Below are 20,958 nucleotides of genomic sequence, written 5' to 3'. Positions count from 1 at the left end.
AAACCCTGGAGAAGCAGCATGTACAGCTGTTCCCACTGTTTCTTTGGGGTTTCTGCTGATCTTCCGCTGAAGTTATTGGTGGAGATTGGAAGAATCTCCACGGAAATGCCACGTGAATGTTTTTGAACAAGTGGTTCACTGTAATCATGAGTTCCAAAACAACAACAGATTGTATTTATATAGTGGCTCTGAATTTCTGACTGGCTTTTCCCACTGAAATTACAGCACAAGATTGGTGGAATCTCCATAGAAACGACATAAGTAGCTGAAAATCATTTACACTATTCCTTTGGAGGATTAGCCGATTTCCTATTGAAGTCATGGTGAGAGATTGGGACAACTCCCATGGAAGTTCAGGGCCTTTAACATAATAAAACATCCCAAGAGATTTCATAGAGGAGAAACAAATGCAGAGCAGTAACAGAAGACCTGGGACAATTGAATGAAGCATATTCAAGAAGATGGGTTTTAAGGAGGCTTTTGGAGTCCAGATGTGAAGTGGCAAGGTGAAGAGATTTAGGGAGGGAGTTCCAGGGCACAGATCATAGAGAGCTGAAAGCTCTACACAAATGCCAGCAGGGGAGAATGCACAGGAGGCTAGAATTGTTGGACCATCAGATATAGGCTGGGATATAGAGCTAGAGAAGGTTAAAGAGGTAGAATAGGATCTGTAAATGAGGATGAGAATTTTGAATTTGGTACATTAAGAAATAGGAAGTCAATGGAAACATTTGGTCTATGTATTACTTTTGTTTGATCCACAAACCTGCTGGGATATTTGAAAATGCACCCCTAGGAAAGTTATATCATGCAACAATTCTAATCCCAGAGGCATTGAAAATGTTAGTTTCTGAGTGGAACTGATCAATTATAAATCACTGACCCCAACCATAAGGAACACACCACTGGACATTTCTGGAGGAAGTGAACAAGACTCCAGTCCCCATGATTTGAACACTGGAAGCATTCTGCTCAGCAAACCTAATAGATGGGTACAGGGTTTTCATATATTCAAGACAAATTTAATGGTAGAAGTGTATTCTATCGATTTGCTCCATTGCCCTAAAATGTACAGGTGTCTCCCATTCCTCCTGCTTTGGAGTTGTTGGCTGCCTAGGAGCAGATATTTTGTATGGAACTATCCCACATGTGAAAATATGAAGTTTTGCTCGAGTTACGTAATGGACAATCAATTATTCGGTAGAATTTCCCAATTTCTGACATCATTACAACAGGACTTGTCATGAGAGAGGATTCCAACCAAAATATTGGCTTCTAGGCTGCCTCTTAGCTGCAGTTCTAACAAGAATTTGCATTTATATAGAGCCTTTAACATAGTAAAATGTCCCAAGGTGCTTCACAGGAATGTTGTCAAACAAACTTTGACATTGAGCCACGTAAGGAGACATTAGGACAGGTGACCAAAAGCTTAGTCAAAGAGATAGGTTTTAAGGAGCATCTTAAAGGAGGAGAGAGAGGTGGAGAGGTTTAAGGAGGGAATTCCAGAGCTTAGGGCGTAGGTAGCTGAAGGCATGGCCTCCAAATGTGGAGCGATTTAAAATTGGGGATGCACAAGACGCCAGAATTGGAGGAGCGCCGAGATCTCAGCGGGTTGGAGGGTTGGAGGAGGTTGCAGAGATAGGGAGGAGCAAGGAGGGATTTGAAAACGAGATTGAAAATTTTAAAATCGAGTCATTGCCGAACTGGGAACACAGGGGTGATGGGCGAATGGAACTTGGTGCGAGTTAGGATACAGGCAGCACAAGATGCAAAATTTAAAACAGGGAACAAGATTAACAGACATGGCAAGTGTACAAGTATAACCCACATAATATTCTTACTTTTAATGAGATCCATCATAAGTAAGAGCCTAAAACTGGCCACTTTTTCTCTCTCCATTTTTGCCTCCCCAGGAGTTAGCATTACTAGCTATGGGGGAAGGACGGTGCATGAGGTTGCACCAGCTAGTAGCTAGGATGACTACTGATGGGACTGATGGCTTTTTATCATCATTTATCTATTTCTGTATTTCAGTAGAGTATGAATTACCCTTTTTTAAAAAAGGAGAGGCTTACCATTTTTGTGTGGTAACATTCACGTGCACACACATTGTGTATACGCACACAAAATGAGTATTTGAGTGTGCAAAGCATACATGCTACTGTGTATTTGATACGTTTTAATATTTTATTAGGATATTCACATTGATTCCAATGCCAATCCCATTTGCCATCTAACTAATAATTTATTTTATTAAGCAGGTTACAGAAACTGCATGAAATCCCAAGAGGGCAACACACTCAAGGTCAATAAATTTCCAGTGATGGTATTTCCAGTGCAGCATTAATACTGATCACACTTTCTCACCTTATAATGTCACTATTAGGAACCAGAATATTTTACAAAAGTTCGTCTTTGAGTTAAACTGTGTGAGAGGGGCATTGAGCTGGTTATTCAATGGTTAGTCAACAGTACTAGTTGATCTCCTGTGACATTATTTATGGACTTGTATGGATAGGACTCTTATCTCTCCCTTTGCCTCTGGTAGGAGGTGCTCAGCACTTGGTGATTGAAGGGACTCTAAAGCACTAAATCACACATTTACAATGACACAAGACTTTTAATGTAGATTACTTTTTCTACACCTAAGAAAACCTTTACTGTTTCCTTTTATATCACTTGCAAGTCTTTTCTTCATATTCCTTTTAACTCTTCTAATCTCCCTCTTCACCTCCTACCACACTTTCTATATTCCTTGTGGTTATTTTTAGTATTGTTAGCCATAACTTTATCATCTGTCTCTCTCTTTTAATTTTCAGTTTAGCTTTAATCTTTCAATTTACCTATGGAATTTATCACCCCTTTATTGTCTTATAGGAATATATTTATTTTGTGTTCTGTGATCTTATACTTGAAGATTTCTCACTGCTGATCTGTCAACCTGTTCCCTAATTTTTTTGCCCAGTAATTTGGGCCAGAATCCTTTTTAATCCCACTGAATTTTAACTTTGTCCAGTCCAGCACCTATCTTTGCCTCGTCACTATCCTTTTCTGTTCTTGTGTTAGCTGAACGATGTTGTTTGTGGTGACCATTTCACAGGTGTTTCCTTCCTTTCACATCAGTTATTTTCCTTGGTTCATTTCGCAGAATTAAATCAAGCAATGCTTCTTCCCTTGTTGGACCAAAAACATACTAACCTAGGAAGCAGTACTGGATGCACTCTAAAATGTGTTCCCCACTTTGACCATGTGGTACTTTTATTCCAGTCTATCTTGGGATAGTTACAATCACCCAATGTTATTGTCCTCTGTTCAGTCCGCAAGCATGACCCTGAGCTTCCGGTCACTTTTAATTCTCCATCCCACTCCCACACTGACCTCTCTGTCCTCGGCCTCCTACACTGTTCCAATGAAGCTTAATGGAAGCTCAAGGAACAGCACCTCATCTTTCAGTTAGGCACTTTACAACTTTCCAGATTCAACATTGATTTCAATAATTTCAGATCATAACCATTGCTCCCATTTTTTCAACAGCAGGTGCTGGTAATGGTTCTGCTGATGCCATTTACAGCTCCTCTATACCCATCTTTTGTTTCTTAACCTGTCCCATTATCACCCTCCTTGCCTTGCACCATCATCCCTTTTGTCATTTAATCACTCCTGCTCTCCACCCTATTGCAGTTCTTTTCTCCCTTTCCCCTTTTCCCTGGTTCTGTACTTGCTTAAAAAAAACGGTTAAATCTTCACTTTTTCCAGTTCTGACGAAAGGTCATCGACCTGAAACATTAACTCTGTTTCTCCCCCCACAGATGCTGCCTGACTTGCTGAGTATTTCCAGTGTTTTCTGTTTTTATTTCAGATTTCCAGCATCCACAGTATTTTGCTTTTGTCCTGTTGTTCTTCCTTTTCTCTCTGAACTGTCTGCAGTCAGGAGTGTGATGGAATACTTTCCACTTGCCTGGATGAGTGCAGCTCCAACACTCAAGAAGCTCGACATCATCCAGGACAAAGCAGCCCACTTGATTGGCACCCTATCCACCACCCTAAACATTCACTCCCTTCACCACTGGTGCACAGTGGCTGCAGTGTGTACCAACCACAGGATACACTGCAGCAACTTGCCAAGGCTTCTTCGACAGCACCTCCCAAACCTACGACCTCTACCACCTAGAAGGACAACCTCACACCGCCTGAGGAAGGGGAAAGCCCCCGAAAGCTTGTGGGATTAAAAATAAAATCGTTGGACTATAACTTGGTGTTGTAAAATTGTTTACAATTGTTAACCCCAGTCCATCACCGGCATCTCCACATCATAGAAGGACAAGGGCAGCAGGCACATGGGAACAACACCACCTGCACGTTCCCCTCCAAGTCACACACAAATATATCGCTGTTCCTTCATCATCACTGGGTCAAAATCCTGGAACTCCCTACTTAACAACACTGTGGGAGAACCTTCACCACACGGACTGCAGCGGTTCAAGAAGTCAGCTCACCACCACCTTCTCAAGGGCAATTAGGGATGGACCATAAATGCTGGCCTTGCGAGTGACGCCCACATTCCATGAATGAATTTAAAAAAAAGATCTCCACCTCTATTTCATCTCCACTGTTTGGTGGGGGTTGTTTCTAATAAACATCAAGAATTATACCATATCCTTTCTTAATTCTTAGCTCTATCCATGTGAATTTGTCTTAATCAAATCCCCTAGGACATCCTTACATTCAATGCTGTGAATGTGTAAAATGGCCTCAAAACATACCAATCTGCGCAGGCATTGGTCCCACTGATAATTTGTCTGGAACATTTTTTCGATAAGAACATAAGAAATAGGAGCAGGAGTAGGCCATCTGGCCACTCAAGCCTGCTCTGCCTTTCAACAAGATCATGGCTGATCTTCTACCTCAACACCATTTTCCTGCACTATCCCCATATCCCTCGATGCCTTTAATATCTAGAAATCTATCGATCTCTGTGTTGAATGTACTCAGTGACTAAGCCTCCACAGCCCTCTGGGGTAGAGAATTCCAAAGACTCACCACTTTCTGAGTGAAGAAATTTCTCTTCATCCCAGCCCTAAATGGCCTACCCCTTATTCTGAGACTGTGATCCCTGGTTCTAGACTCCCCAGCCAGGGGAAACATCCTCCTTGCATCTACCCTGTCGAGCCCTGTAAGAATTTTGTATGTTTCAATGCGATCACTTCTCATTCTTCTAAACCCTAGAGAATACAGCCCTCGTCTACTCAATCTCTCCTCATACGACAATTCCGCCTTCCCAGGAATCAGTCTGGTGAACCTTCATTGCACTCCATCTATGGCAAGTATAACCTTTCTTAGGTAAGGAGACCAAAACTGTACACAATACTCCAGGTGCGGTCTCACCAAGGCCCTGTATAATTGCAGTAAGACATCTTTACTCCTGTACTCAAATCCTCTTGTAATAAAGGCCAACATACAATTTGCCTTCCTAATTGCTTGCTGCACTTGCATGTTAGCTTTCAGTGGTTCATGTACAAGGACATCCAGGTCCCTTTGAACAAAAATCAACATTTCCCAATCTCTCATCATTTAAAAAAATACTCTGGATTTCTGTTTTTTCTACCAAAGTGGATAACTTCACATTTTTCCACATTATATTCCATCTGCCATGTTCTTGCCAACTCACTTAGCCTGTCTATAGCCCCTTGAACCCTCTTTGCATCCTCCTCACAACTCTCATTCCCACCTAGTTTTGTGTCATCAGCAAACTTGGAAATATTACAGTTGGTCCCCTCATCCAAATTATTGTTATAGATTGTGAATAGCTGGGGCCCAAGCACTGATCCCTGTGGTACCCCACTAGTCACAGTCTGCCAACCTGAAAAAGACCCATTTATTCCTACTCTGTTTCCTGTCTGTTAACCAATTCTCAATCCATGCCAGTATATTACCCCCAATTCCATGTTCTAACTTTGTTCACCAACCTCTTGTGTGGGACCTAATCGAAAGCCTTCTGAAAATCCAAATACACCACATCCACTGGTACCCCCTTATCTATTCTACTAGTTACATCCTCAAAGAACTCCAGTAGGTTTGTCAAACATGATTTCCCTTTCATAAATTCATGTTGACTCTGCCAAATCCTATTATTATTTTCTAAGTGTCCTGTTATCACATCGTTTATAATACACTCTAGCATTTTCCCTACTACTGATGTCAGGCTAACAGGTCTGTAGTTCCCTGTTTTCTCTTTCCCTCCTTTCTTAAATAGTTTGGTTACATTTGCTACCCTCCAATTTGTAGGAACCGTTCCAGAATCTATAGAATTTTGGAAGGTGACAACCAATGCATCCACTATCTCTATAGCCGCCTCTTTCAAAACCCTAGGATGTAGATCATCAGGTCCTTGGGATTTATCGTCTTTCAGTTCCATTACTTTCTCTAGTACTGTTTTTTTACTAATACTAATTTCTTTCAGTTTCTCATTCTCCACAGACCCTTGGTTCTCTATTATTTCTGGAAGGTTTTTTGTGTCTTCTTCTGTGATGTCCCAGACGGACGCCTAAAACAAGATCCCTTAACAAAATTATTTATCGAGAAGTGGGGCAGACGTTTGGAGGGTGGTGCAATGGCAGAAAGTCCAAGAAAATTCAGGACCAATATGTTTTTGATACAAAGTCATTTTCAGGATACAAAGGGTTAATTACCAGAATTGCAGCATATTTTACTGACTTGATGGTAAAAAGTCTGGAGCTGCTGAAAGAAATGGGGTAAATTTTTGTCTCCACCGCCTGAGTGGTAATTTGGCAGCGATTATCAGCCCTTTATAGGAACTGCCTAATTTGAAATCAATAGAATGAAATGGTGAAGGCAAGGACCTACCCCATGGTGTCTAGGAAATTCAAAAGGAAATGGATTAGCCATTAAAACTGTTGTCCATATCAGTTTGAAACAATGATTGGGGGGGGGGGGATTAGTGTATTCCAACAGCCCCAAGAGATATTTTCCCCTGTAATATTAGATTGGCTGCTTTCATTGAGCCCAGCAGGAGGCCTACCTGGCCAGATTATGTAGCTGCCATAGGACTCACACCAAAAAGTGCAGTGATAGTTTTGATTGGTGGCTTCATAAGCCAATCCTTGCTAAGGAAAGTTGGGGAAGGGACAGAAATTAAGCCTTTACCTTTTTCTTTCTCTTGGGGATAAAAAAAGACTCGTAGAAATACATAGGAGTTACAACATGGAAACAGGCCATTCAGCCCAACCAGTCCATGTTGGTGTTTACTCTCCACGCAAGCAAATAGTTCCAATCACATTTACCCGCTCTGTTCCCATTTCCTTCATCCGCCTATCCAATCTAATCTTGACATAGTATCTACCTCAACCACTAACTCTGGAAGTGAATTCCACAGCCTCACAACTGTGTAAACAAATTTCTTCTGCCCTTTGTTTTAAATCTCTTATATTTAATCATGCATCTATGGCCCCTCATTCTTGACCACTTAACTATTGGATACAGTCTGCTTCTGGCTACCCTGTCCCAACATAATTTTCAACACTATCAAATTGCTCTGCGTTGTTCTAATGAAAAAAGACCCCATTTTTCTTATTTGTATTTCCTCATACCAGGCAGCATCCTAGTGAATGTGCATCATACCCTCTCCAAATCCTCAATATCCTTCCTATAGCATGGAGCCCAGTACTGCACAAAATACTCTGAGTTTTTATTATGGTTTTATATAGGCTTAACATTACCTCTTGGGCTTCATGTTCTATACCTCTTGAGACAAAACCTAGAATTCCATTAGCAATTTCTATGGCTGTATGAACCTGAGGTGCTGCCTTTAATGTCCTGTGAACCTGTCCCCCCCCCCAAGTCCTTCTGCTCTTCCACAGCATCAAGCCTACTTCCATTCAAAGTATAATTACTGCTGTTAATTTTTTTAAACTAAATCCCATCTTATCAATAACCCTTTGCAACTTCCTTTAGTCTTCCAAAGAATTAACTATAACTTATATTTTGATATAATCTTCAAATTACAACAGCACTCCCTCTAGTCTTTTATTGAAATCGTTGATATACACCGTGAACAGAGGTGGCTCTAGACCTGAACCCCTTAACAGGGGTAGAGTGGTGAATATGGTTATTTTCCATTTTACGAGGAGTGATGTTAAATAGATTGAATTTCACTGAAAACTGTATTCTATTCAGTAATGTATTGCATGTAAAATAAACCAGCTCATTGGATTATAATTGGCTTTGGCCCACAAGAATGCTAATCAGTCCACCTTCTGGAAGACAGTACACTTTGAAGATAGCAGGACAAGTTGATAAGGCTACTAAAAACGCAAACGGGCTTTATAAACAGAGGCATAGAGTACATGAAAATGTTGCCAAAAGAGCTAAAAAGATTTTTAAGATTACCTTTCCAGCAGTGGGAGAATCCACTCGAACATCTGTATCACCCAGTTTCTCTTGAAAACCCCTAGCTACCATCCTCACTTTATCCTTATCAATCCCATCTGCAAGGACTTTTTTAGTACAAACCCATCGATGCGACAAAACTGCTTGACCCTTATCTTTTTCCTCAGAATAAACTCCAAATTCTTTCCAGCTATCTAACTCCCTTTGTTTTGCTTCTCTTATTCGTTTATCCTCAAATTTATTGGTAGCCACCAAAACTTCACGATCATGAGGACTTCTGCTCCTAGTTTTGTTACGTAACTGTTCTGTGGTCTTTGTTTCATTGTCTGACCTAGTCAAGCCACGTCTTCTACTTCCACTTTTATGTCTGTAGGGACTACTACTTCGAGATCTCCCTCTTTCCTCTCTAGTTCGTGATTGTTTTCTGACATGAGATTCACTTCTGAACTCCCTATCACTCCGTTTCATACTTTCCGCTCTTTTACCCCATTCTGCCAGTCCGTGGACCTCGTTGCATGGCCATCATCCTGAACATTCAACCAAAATTTAAACTCACCAGTGGTTTTGCCTGCATGTCCCAAAATTGTCACATCCCTCCATTCATTAGTCCCCTCTGGAACATATGTCACCCGTGCACCCATCATGGGCAATTGTTCTGTAGATGTGATAGCTCGGTCATGTGTTTCTTGATCACTGACATTACCATTGTCCAGCCCTTGATCTACTTCATTCTGTACGTCAGGAACCTCATCAAAAAAATCATGAACATCTGAGGCACAAGGTGCCTCGTTTGCTTCTATCAACTGCTCAGAGTCTGAGATTTTATCATTAATTCCAATTAATTGTGAGGAATGAACCTTAACAATTTGATTGCAATGTTGGACAAGTACTGTTTTACCATCACGACCAATGACCTTACCAGAGCCTTTCCATTCCCTCTGATCCTCTCTTATAATATACCAAATCTCCTGTATTGAATTCTGCCTCAGATGGTTCAATATGATGCCTCAGTGCTCTACAAATTTTCTCTGATACCTCAGCCTTGATAAAAGCCTGTCTCCCTGCATGCATAGCATTTAAATGCTCAGAAAAGATGGCACTAACTGACAATTTACATGCTGGACAATTAGTCAAAATTTTAAGCACCATGCTATCAATCACAGCATGATTCCTTTCACAAAGACCATTGCTAAGAGGGCTCTCAGCTGCTGTATTCATGACAATTATATTCGTATTCTCACACATAGCTCTGAACTCCGCATTAACTAATTCATCTCCATTATCGGTCAAAAACTTTGTTGTTGTCCCAAGTCCAGTCCCTATCCATTTTTCCATAATTTTATCTATAATAACCTTCTTCTCCTTACTCTCCTTACTATATATTAGTGTAGAAATACTAAATCTCATAGCCAGGTCAATAAAATATAAGATGAAAACATTTCTGTCTTTGTCCCATACCTTTAGATCCATAGCAACTACCTCGTTAAGGTCACGTGCTAATGGAACACTTACAATAGGACGTGGGGGCATCCGTCTATACTTCTTACAGATTTCACAGTTCTCACTAATCTTTTCCGTAAGCCTCGTATATTCTCCATCAATTACACCTGCATCTTTTAGCGGGATCTTTAAACGTTGACAAGTAGGGTGGGCAAATTGTCTATGTAACTTTAGGACAATTTTTTTTTTCTCTCATCCTTATCACCTGATGCCATTAAACTTGCCTAACACATTGATGAGAAACATTAGGTTTTATTAAGGGGATACAATAATGCCCTGACTGGGTAAACTGCAAATCAACCGATTTCCCAAATATGATTGCCTCATCGTGTTCCATGTCAAGTTTCATTTTTGCCTTTTTTGTGGAAGGTTTATCCAAAAGCATAGGTATCTCACTAGAGACTACATCCGTATTTATAAAATGGCTTACTTCAGCTATCTTACATGGAATTACCAGACTCATGAGTGACTTCAAGGTGCTGTCATCTCCAAACCTAAAATATGTAGAACTTTTATATTCCTTAATCTTGCATCGATCCTCTCTACTTAGTGAATCAAGATAACATTTTAACCAATCTGCCGCGCATACAATTGAAATACATGCACTAACACCGCACAATTAAAGGAATCTGCGACTAATACATTCATCACAGGATTAAAACTCCTTGTGACCAGTATAATCTCTTCATTTTCATCATTATCTTCATCCTTTTCCTCAGAACTACTTTCTTTGTGCGTCATTTCAAAGACCCTGTGTCTTCGCTGTGGGCAATTTGCCTCATAATGAAACTTAGAGTCACATCTAAAACATCTCCTGATTTTTCCTTGGGCATTCCTGGAGTTCATTTGCCCGTTATTACTGTCCCAATTTTGTCTTCTGTTGATATAACTGGATTTGCTGTACCTGCTTTCATCACCAATCTGGCTGTCTTTAATCCTTCTGTCATATTGATGCCTACGACCAGTCTCTTAAATTTTGAAACCTGGTCTGGCACCCACGTTTAGTATCTGGAACATTTCGAAACCTGGTGACCATTGAATCTTCTATTTTTTGTGTCACAGTGGAAGGCCTCATTTGTTCCATGAAGGCTGAAGGGAATGATTGTTTCCACAGGACTTTTTTTTAAGGCAGCAGACATTTGATCCAAGAGTCTCCTTTTCCGAGAACTGGATGCCAGTTAGGGCCAGTTGCCTGTCCATATGAGACACCTTAGCACAATCTAGTAATTTAAACACTCGTACTGATCCAGGAATTCTCAATTGGAACTTTGTCAACCTTTTGTACAATTTGTTAAAGGCCATGATATTGAATGACCGTCCATTTTCCAAAATCTATCAAATGCTGACCAGGATTTATCTGCACTTAACAGGTCATCTTCCTTGTAGATTTGATCCAGAAATTTCATTAGAAAAGTAAAACCTTCATCTTTATCCAAAAGATCTGCATCCATCTCAGAAAATATCTTACTTCTGATTTTACTTTGTTCAGGAAGCGACGATGCCAAGGCTATGCCTTGCTTTCTCTTTGGCAGAGTAGTAACCCGTGTCCACGTATCAACCTCATTCTTCCACTGGTCATACGGTTCAAACTACGAGAACATCGGAGGGAAATCGTACCTCGATGATTTAAACTTGATTTCTGCCATTTTCCACAATGGTCACTAGGATTTCATGTTTTGTTTTAAGTCCAGAAAAAAAATGTAGTTTTCAACCTCCACCTTTAGGCAACCATTCTCTGCTACCATGTAATAAATTGGATAGCCAGGTGGTGAAGGATAGAATACTAGAGCCTGATCTTCAGTTGCTTCTAAGTCTTTATTCACAGAGCTCCACATTACACACATCACACCCCAGATAAACTCTCTTATAAATGGATACAAGAGTTCCCAATTGATGTGCATCACCTGAATACAATTAACACCAATTGATATAAATTACATGATACAATTAACAAATACTTGAGGAAGGGGAGGGGTTTCCGCGACCGGTGGGCACTGTAGGGACTGGAGTACATCCTGGATCGATATAATAAAATTATTATTTGACACTTATTTTGGTGCACATAAAAACACACCCTAAAAAGAAGGAAGGGGAGGGGGTTGTGTGGGCAGATGTTGGAACTGCCTTCCCACTGCTAGCATAACTCTAGATCCCACCCTCTCGTGTTTGCAGACCCTGGAATCCTCATCTATTCCCCACATACTGAAGGCCCTGGAACTCCCCAGTGAACATTCCAAGGGTTCTGAAATCTGGCAGCACAGGTGCTTCCTGGGGTCTCACACCATGGTGGAGAAAGTCAGAGTCACCCCCCCCCCCTCTTCTCCGGTGTCCCCTTGCAACCTGCTGCTGCCAGTCCTCTGATCCACCTCTACACCCTTCCCCCCACCATCTGCTCGACCCAACCACCCCTGATGTTTTTTTTCCGACTTCCTGCTCCCACCATTATCCTGCTGTGCTGGTCACTGGTGCTAAATGCCCAACATGTGGGTGGACAGCTGGCAGCGGGAAGCAGAATGTGAGGGGAGTGTGACAGCCAGAGTATGATGCTGTATGGTGAGCAGGGAAATGGGAATGGGATAGGGAGGTCTAGCAGCTGTAGATTTAGAGGGATGATCAGGGATGGGTGGCTACATGGGACCAGTGGGGGAAGGGCTGGGGTCTCTCACTATTTTGAGGTGCGGTAGTGGAGGACAATGTAGGCTCAAGCCTTCGTCCTGTCCAAGCCACACTTTGCCACACCCATGCCCTCCCTCCCCGTTCTCTTCATTTGCTCACCTTGTTCCCATTTCCTTCCCATATTTTCCCTCCTCTAGTTTTTCCCCACCCCTCACCCCATTCTTCCCCTTCCCTTTCATTCATCCCTCTCACCCCTATCCCCTTCCCTCTCGCCCCATCTTCTTCCATTCTATCACCTGTTCTGTACCCCTGCTCTTTTCCCCTACCCCTCATGCCCCATCACGCTCACCATAAAGCCACTTTGCCAACACTATTTATTAATTACATTTTTAAAAAAGTGTTAAAATACTAGTCAATCTCCCATGGCCTTGCTTATTGTTCAGAGGAAATAGTAATCCCAAATTTACTTCAGGCCTGGGGTGCACTCCCGGCGTAAATCAGCTGGAAGTGCAGCAAAGGGAGCGGAAAATCAGGCGGGATCCAGAAATGATGATTCTCCACCAGAAGAGCGTCGGACACCAGTTTCTAAAGTGGGCTGGGGCAGGGGAAAGTTCCGCCTGTCCCATACAAGTCCCCGTACCTCATAACGAGGCAGGGCCAATACGATGGCCTTGCCTGCTGGAATACCCAAAGATTCCATCTCAATTCCACCCAGCAAGTGGGGCCACCTTGGCTGTCCAGGCTGAGGTCATGGCCTGGAAGACCATGGAATTGCCTTTTGTAATATTTGTCCCTTGATCCTCTTCCAAGGGCAGAATTGCACCTTTTGTGAGATCCCGCCATGGTCCACACTGGCTCTCTGGCTGAGAATCTAACTCAGCCCAGAAAGAGAATTCAAATTTCTGGTCTACAAAGGGTGCATTCCACACTCTAAATTGTATTTACTCACTGTATCTGTATAAATACAAGTTCTTTCTTTCTTTAAGCGCATGTGCCCATTAATTTGCACATATGCCAAGCTGCTGATACTAACAGGCCTTGAAGTTTTGATTTAGAGTCTACCCATCAATAGGCAGCAGCCCTTTCCAAACTTTTAAATAGGACAGACCAGTAAATGAGAAGAATAAGGACAAGTAGGACTGGATTGACCGTTTTGGGGTTGACAGGTTGGACATTGGCATTTAGAAGATCGTTGGAAGTAAAATCACAATATCAGGAATTCTACCAACAATAATGTACAATCAAGGCACACAACTCAAGGATGTTGCTAATATAACTACACTAGAACTATAATTGACAGCAAGTGTGTGTGTGGGGGGGGGGGGTGGGGGTTGATGAGACACTGTCTACAAACTAACATTATACTATATGTCAGAGAGTCTAAATCCATTCATGCTTTGTTAACTTGCTTGCAACGTCGCAGAGCTTAAAAGCTCAAGCATTCCACAAGTTTTCCAACATTATGCAGGCTGATTTGCAGGCTCTAACCCGTTGCACAAACAACATCAATCAAATGTCTAAAGGTTTAACATATTTTTATTAAATTAAACACATAAAAGAACATATCAGTGGCACTGCAGCATCCAAGCTGTCATCTTTATTTATTGAGCTGCTAAAAATATTACATTATAATGTATGCAAGTGAGTAAGTAACTCAGTATCTCAATGCATAAAATAACTTTACCTTTCTTCCAGTCACATGATCAGTATCAGGCATTTGCTTATGTCATGGAGACTTTTACTATGCACTATCTGATGTCATTCTACAAGGATCTGAGGCAGTTGTCCATACTGGTAAGGCACCCAGGCTTACATATACAATACTCATTATTAGGTCTTCTGATTAAAAGAACGATTTATACAACATAGTTAGGAGATGTAAAGGATGTAATGCAGTCGCTGGGTTCAGATAACCTGCAAAAAACTCTTCAGCCAAGGATAGCACAGTAGATTAGCAACTGCCCTTTCATCGCTGGGCTTGGGTTTCAATTTAGCCCACATAACAATTGGGAGAAGTCTACGTAAACTAATGTCAGTCAGTTTCACTCCAGTTCACTGCATATGACTGCTCATAATTTCACGTTGATCACCAACAAATTCTCCATCTCACTCAAAAAAGAATGAAAAGGATGTTTGGGAAATGAAAATGTCAAAGGCTGCACTAAAATCAGAGTTAAGGCATATTGTTGAGACCGTATAGTGGGAGCTTTACCCTGCATCAAACCCCATGCAGTGCATCACCTGGGAGTGGGAACACTTGATGCTGACACTGAATTAGAAAAAGCAGGAAAATTTTCCATTTTCTAGCACTGACCTCTCAGTTTGATGAACTCAAAATTCACCAAATTAAAAAAAAACTGGGAAAATAACCACTTGAGTTTCACTCTGATTTGTCACTGCTTTGTAACTGATTCCTATTTTTATTCTATGTATATTACTCAGTCAAAATTTTGAACGACTCCGTGGAGTCTTTTCAAAGTAATAATTTTGGATTTTGAAGGACGGACTCAAACGTATTACTTTTAAGTAAGGTATTTTGGCAATGTTTTGATTTTGAAAACTGCAGTACACCATGAAAAAACATATGCATAAAATATTAAGCTACAAACAGCAATCAACCAACATTTTCAATGTCTTAAAAATATATATATTACAGTAGCAATCAAGTGAGCACCATATCAAAAGGGCATGCATTTTATAAAAGTATTTTTTAAATATATTACATTTATTTACCCTGTATACTTGTTTGATCTTACAGCACAAATGTAGGAATAAACATATATGTAACTCATTGCCTGTTCATTAGACTGTGAGGAATACATTTTCATACTGTTGTTACCCTCATTACCACCTCAGCAGAACTGTTGTCATCATACTCCTCATCGTGTGGCCTGAATCGTGTGAGTAAATGTAATAAAGTGTAGCTGCAGTGAAATCCTTCAGACATTAACCGAGTTGAACCAACAGACCTTCGTGTTCTGAATTGATTCAGAGAGTCCCAAAAGGTCTGATTGGCAGAGGTTTCAGCGTTGCTGCTGTTAATTTCTATATCTTTTGATTTGTCATAATTTAACACGGTCCAATGTAGATTAACAGCTCTCCAGCGTTTAAATACCCGATATATTGCTGCTCCTTCATGAACGATTAGGCCTGTAAAAAAAGTATGAAATTATCAAAGGGGCTCTGATTACAATTCATCTTTGCATCATGTACATGGCAGCAGGCCTCTGTTAATAATGATATCAGAGAGAGCAGCCTCTTTATCAAAATGGAAGTTACCCGTTAGAGCACCTCTAATCAAAACACTGCATTTATACTTTTACGGGCAGATACCAAGATCCCGGATCACCGTAATTCAAATCAGGAAATGAGCAGATTGCGGAAACTGGACCTGCAACCTCTCACACTATGGCTTACACATAGATACGATCATCATCCCATCTATCCAATACTTTTCAGAATCCAAATATACCTGTTCCAACTATTTTTCTCATAAATATAGGGATATTTAACAGCATTCTTGTCAATATTATTCTGTATATTATTTCCCCAAACAGTCACAGAGCTCATCACATTATTGCTGACTTTCCCAATTGGTCATTCCTGTGGCCTTTCAAGTGGAGCAGGAAAAGATTCATAATTTAATATTAAAGGTGTTTCATGTGCTGAACTCAGAGAATAGGAAGAACAAAACTGGGTAAATTGATTAGTGATATACTTGTATTTTAGAGTCAGTTTGCATACATCATTTTCAGTTAGAATCAGAGGAAACGCCATTTAAAAAAACTTGACAAAACAAATAATCTTTAAATTACTGTATATAGAGGCTGAGAGGACAGGTGATCAAATAATGTTATGATTAGAAGAAATGCTGGGTAAATCAGTTTATATACACTCCTGGCGAGTGGGCTGTTTGGTGTGCGTCTAAAATTTATAGGTAGCTAAAAGTACATTAAAAAAAAGTGTTGATACTATAGATATTTTAGTCCAGGTTCGAAAATGTTATGCAAGTTCGGAGGCCACAGAGGAGCTAAGGGATTTTCAGACGTCAACAGATATTGAGGACTTTTATAACAAAGGAAACTGAGCAGAGAACATCTGGGGTCACATTCAAGGATGCAGACAATCAAGAAAAAGAGTTAAATCACCAAAAAAACATATTTTATATGAAGTTGATTTGTTATAAAAATTGGGATGATAAGGAATTTGATACGAATGAAAAACTGAAGTGCTATTAATGTGGAATGGACATATTCAGAATAATGCTAGAGAAAGGCCAAGTTAGAGAAATGCCAGCATACATCAAATCCATGCAACTGGAAGAGTTTAGTATGTGGCTGAATAGTAGCACAGGTGGGAAGACTGAAAAACTTGCATGAGAAGCACAAGTCAGATGAGGCTACAGAAACTGTGCATCTTTGATGATTACACAGAATTACATAGAATGTACAGCAGAGAAACAGGCCATTCAGCTCAACAAGTCCATGCCGGTGTTTATGCTCCCCAAGAGCCTCCTCCCTCCCTACTTAATCCAACCCTATCAGCATATCCTTCTATTCCTTACTCCCTCATGTGTTTATCGCGCTTCCCCTTAAATGCATCTATGCTAGTCACCTCAGCTGTTCCTATTGGTAACGAGTTCTACATTCTAACCACTATATGGGTAAAGAAATTTCTCCTGAATTCCTTATTGGATTTATTAGTGACTATCTTATATTTATAGCCCCTAGTTTTGATCTGCCCCACAAGTGGAAACATCTTCTCTATCAAACCCTTTCATAATCTTAAAGACCTCTATCAAGTCACCCCTCAGTCTTTTTTCTAGAGAAGTGTCTGCTGTGGCTCAGTTAATAGCACTCTTGCCTCTAAGTCAGAAGATTGTGGGTTCAAGTCCCACTCTAAAGACTTGAACACATATTCCAGGCTGACACTCCAGTGCAGTATTGAGGGAGTGCTGCACTGTTGGAGGTGCGGTCTTGCAGATGAGATGTTAAATCGAGGCCCTGCCTGCCCTCCTAAGTGGACGTAAAAGATTCCATGTGCTATTTGAAGAAGAGCAGGTGAGTTCTCCCCGGTGTCCTGGACAATATTTATCCCTCAACCAACATTACTAAAACAGATTATCTGGTCATTATCACATTGCTGTTTGTGGGACCTTGCTGTGTGCAAATTGGCTGCCGCATTTCTTACATTACAACAGTGACTACACTTCAAAAGTACTTCATTGGTTGCAAAGTGCTTTGGGACATCCTGAGGTCGTGAAAGGTGCTATATAAATGCTAGTCTTTTTTTCTTTTAGAGAAAAGAGCGCCAGCCTGTTCAATCTTTCCTGATAGACATAACATCTCAGTTCTGGTATCATCCTAGTAAATCTTTTCTGCACCTTCTCTAGTGCCTCCATATCCTTTTCATAATATGGGGACCAGAACTGTTCACAGAATTCTAAGTGTGGTCTAACCAAGGATCTATACATTTATAACATAACTTCTCTGCATTTATGGCCTTATTAACCTGCTTCGCTACTTTTAGTGATTTGTATATCTGTACCTCCAGATCCGTCTGCTCTTCGATCCCACTTCGATGCTTATATTCCAAGGAATATGTGGCCTCCTTATTCTTCCTACCGAAATGTACCACCTCACACTTATCTGTACTGAAATTCATTTGCCAATTACACATCCATTCTGCAAGTTTATTAATGTCTTCCTGTATTTTGTCACAGTCCTCCTTCATATTAACTATACCCCCCAATTTGGTGTTGTCCACAAAGTTTGAAATTGTACTTCCGATTATGTAAATGGTGAACAATGGTGGTCCCAGCAAAGGTGGGAAGTAGTGTTCCACAAGGATTGGTGCTGGGACTTTTCCCAGTTTGAGTAATTACCTTTAACCAATAACATGCACTTTAGAATGCTCAAGGAAATAATTGAGAATGTAAACAAGGCTTAGGAGCTCTATAAATACATAATATGTGCCTACTATGTAAGGGATATCAAGAGGGTAATTCTAACCTAGCCCACCCGGTGGAAAGAGTGGAAAGTAAAATCGGGCAGAGTGTAATACGGGCGGCCGATCCCATTCCATCGGTCTCCTGCTGGACAGGTTAGGTTAAAATTACCCCCCGCGTGTTATTCCACTACTTAAATAAGGTGTGAAATGGGAATTATACACCAGTTATCCTAACATCTGTAATGGGGAAAATGCTTGAGAACGGTCTACAGGATATCAACAACATTCACCTAAAGAGGAGAGGCCATAGGAGTGATCAGCATGGATTTGGAATAGATCTTGCCACATGAGTTTACTGGAATTCTTTGAGGACATAACAAAATTAATGAATAAGCGTCATCCAGTGGGTATAATTTGCTTGGTTTTTCAGAGGAATTTGAACAAGTTTCACATGCCAGGCTTCTAAAGAAAACTAAATCTTTTGGAATTAATGGAAAATTAGCAAGGTGGCTTAAAAACTGCCTCAGCAATAGAAAGGATAAAGTAATGATAAATGGAAAAAAAAACCTCTACACGGGCTACAGAGGTGTGGGTCCCTACTCTTCATACTATTCATGAAGATTATGGTAGAGAGTTCTTCAAGCACTGTCTGCAAATGGACAAAGGGATAGGAGAGAGAATTTAAAAGGGAAAGTAAATTGTGCTGATTTACTGCACAATCATAAGCGTTACAAGGGAAATACCTGTATTGCTACTGGATACCTCTGAGTTTATCCTCGTTATAGTGTTTTATATTTTAGAGATGTTCATTAGTAAGGTAGCCTGGTAACAGACATTTTGTGCAGAGCTCCTGTGATGTAACATGATGAATAGAAACAACAGGTTGAGGGCCTCTCCGTATTTGTGATGTTACTGGAGCAGAATCTCATTATGTCACATAATATCTAATACTCTTCAACAGGGATTATTGGGGCAATTAGATGCAATATCCTAACACTTTGATATTCTACTTGCTGATTAATGCACATCAGAACTGTAAGCATGTAAGCATGTAACAGACCACATGTTAAAGGAAACTGAAGAGGCATCCATTAACAAATCTGGGGGAAGGAAAGGTATTTGGGTGAAGATTATTGACCACTTATGAAGATATTATTAAAAAAGCTAACCAAGAACTGGAATATGTCTCACGGACATGTAATCACTGGCAAAGTCACACTGGAAATATAGCATGCGTTTCTGGACATCCTATCTTCAAAAGAATAATCAGGTGTTGGAAAGAGTTCAAAGAAGAGCAATAGGATATAAAACTTGTCAGTCTCGAGAGACCAAAGAATTAAAAGATTCAACCTCAGTGGCTTTCGATAAGGTCCCACACAGGAGGTTGGTGAACAAAGTTAGAGCACGTGGAATTGGGAGTAATATACTGGCATGGATTGAGAATTGGTTAACAGACAGAAAAGAGAGTAGGAATAAACGGGTCTTTTTCAGGTTGGCAAACTGTGACTTGTGGGGTACCATAGGGATCAGTGCTTGGGCCCCAGCTATTCACAATCTGTATCAATGATTTAGATGAGGAGAACAACTGTAATATTTCCAAGTTTGCTGATGACACAAAACTAGGTGGGAATGTGAGTTGTGAGGAGGATGCAAAGAGGCTTCAAGAGGGTATAGACAGGCTAAGTGAGTGGGCAAGAACATGGCAAATGGAATATAATGTGGAAAAATGTGAAGTTATCCACTTTTGTAGGAGAAACAGAAATCCAGAGCATTTTTTAAATGGTAAGAGATTGGGAAACGTTGATGTTCAAAGGGAGCTGGGTGTCCTTGTACATGAGTCACTGAAAGCTAACATGCGTGAGCAGCAAGCAATTAGGAAGGCAAATTGTATGTTGGCCTTTATTACAAGAGTACAGGAGTAAAGATGTCTTACTGCAACTATATAGGGCCTTGGTGAGACCGCACCTGGAGTATTGTGTACAATTTTGGTCTCCTTACCTAAGAAAGGATATACTTGCCATAGAGGGAGTGCAACAAAGGTTCACCAGATTGATTCCTGGGATGGCGGGATTGTCGTATGAGGAGAGATTGAGTAGACTAGGTCTGTATTCTCTAGAGTTTAGAAAAATGAGAGGTGATCTCATTGAAACATACAAAATTCTTACAGGGCTTGACAGGGTAGATGCAAGGAGGATGTTTCCCCTGGCTGGGGAGTCTAGAACCAGGGGTCACAGTCTCAGAATAAAGGGTAGGCCATTTAGGACTGAGATGAGGAGAAATTTCTTTACTCATTGGGTGGTGAATCTTTGGAATTCTCTACTGCAGAGGGCTGTGGAGGCTCAGTCATTGAGTACATTCAACACAGAGATCGATAGATTTCTAGATATTAAAGGCATCAAGGGATATGGGGATAGTGCAGGAAAATGGTGTTGAGGTAAAAGATCAGCCATGATCTTGTTGAATGGCGGAGCAGGCTTGAGGGGCCAG

General features: G+C 40.7%; 1 protein-coding gene across 1 annotated transcript in view; it reads right to left on the bottom strand.

Moving 5' to 3' along the window:
• Nucleotides 1–15,346: 15,346 nt before the first annotated feature.
• The window catches only part of LOC137332060 (E3 ubiquitin-protein ligase MARCHF11-like), a 65,930-nt gene continuing 60,318 nt past the window's right edge, over nt 15,347–20,958 (bottom strand). The window contains exon 4 of the mRNA XM_067995787.1: nt 15,347–15,672. Coding sequence (XP_067851888.1) covers nt 15,347–15,672 — 326 coding nt within the window. The remainder of the gene's footprint in view (nt 15,673–20,958) is intronic.

This window comes from Heptranchias perlo, chromosome 2 (assembly GCF_035084215.1).
Source record: "Heptranchias perlo isolate sHepPer1 chromosome 2, sHepPer1.hap1, whole genome shotgun sequence".
Taxonomy (NCBI): domain Eukaryota; kingdom Metazoa; phylum Chordata; class Chondrichthyes; order Hexanchiformes; family Hexanchidae; genus Heptranchias; species Heptranchias perlo.
The sequence above is the reverse complement of the archived record's forward strand: the minus strand, read 5'-3'. Positions and strand labels throughout refer to the sequence as shown.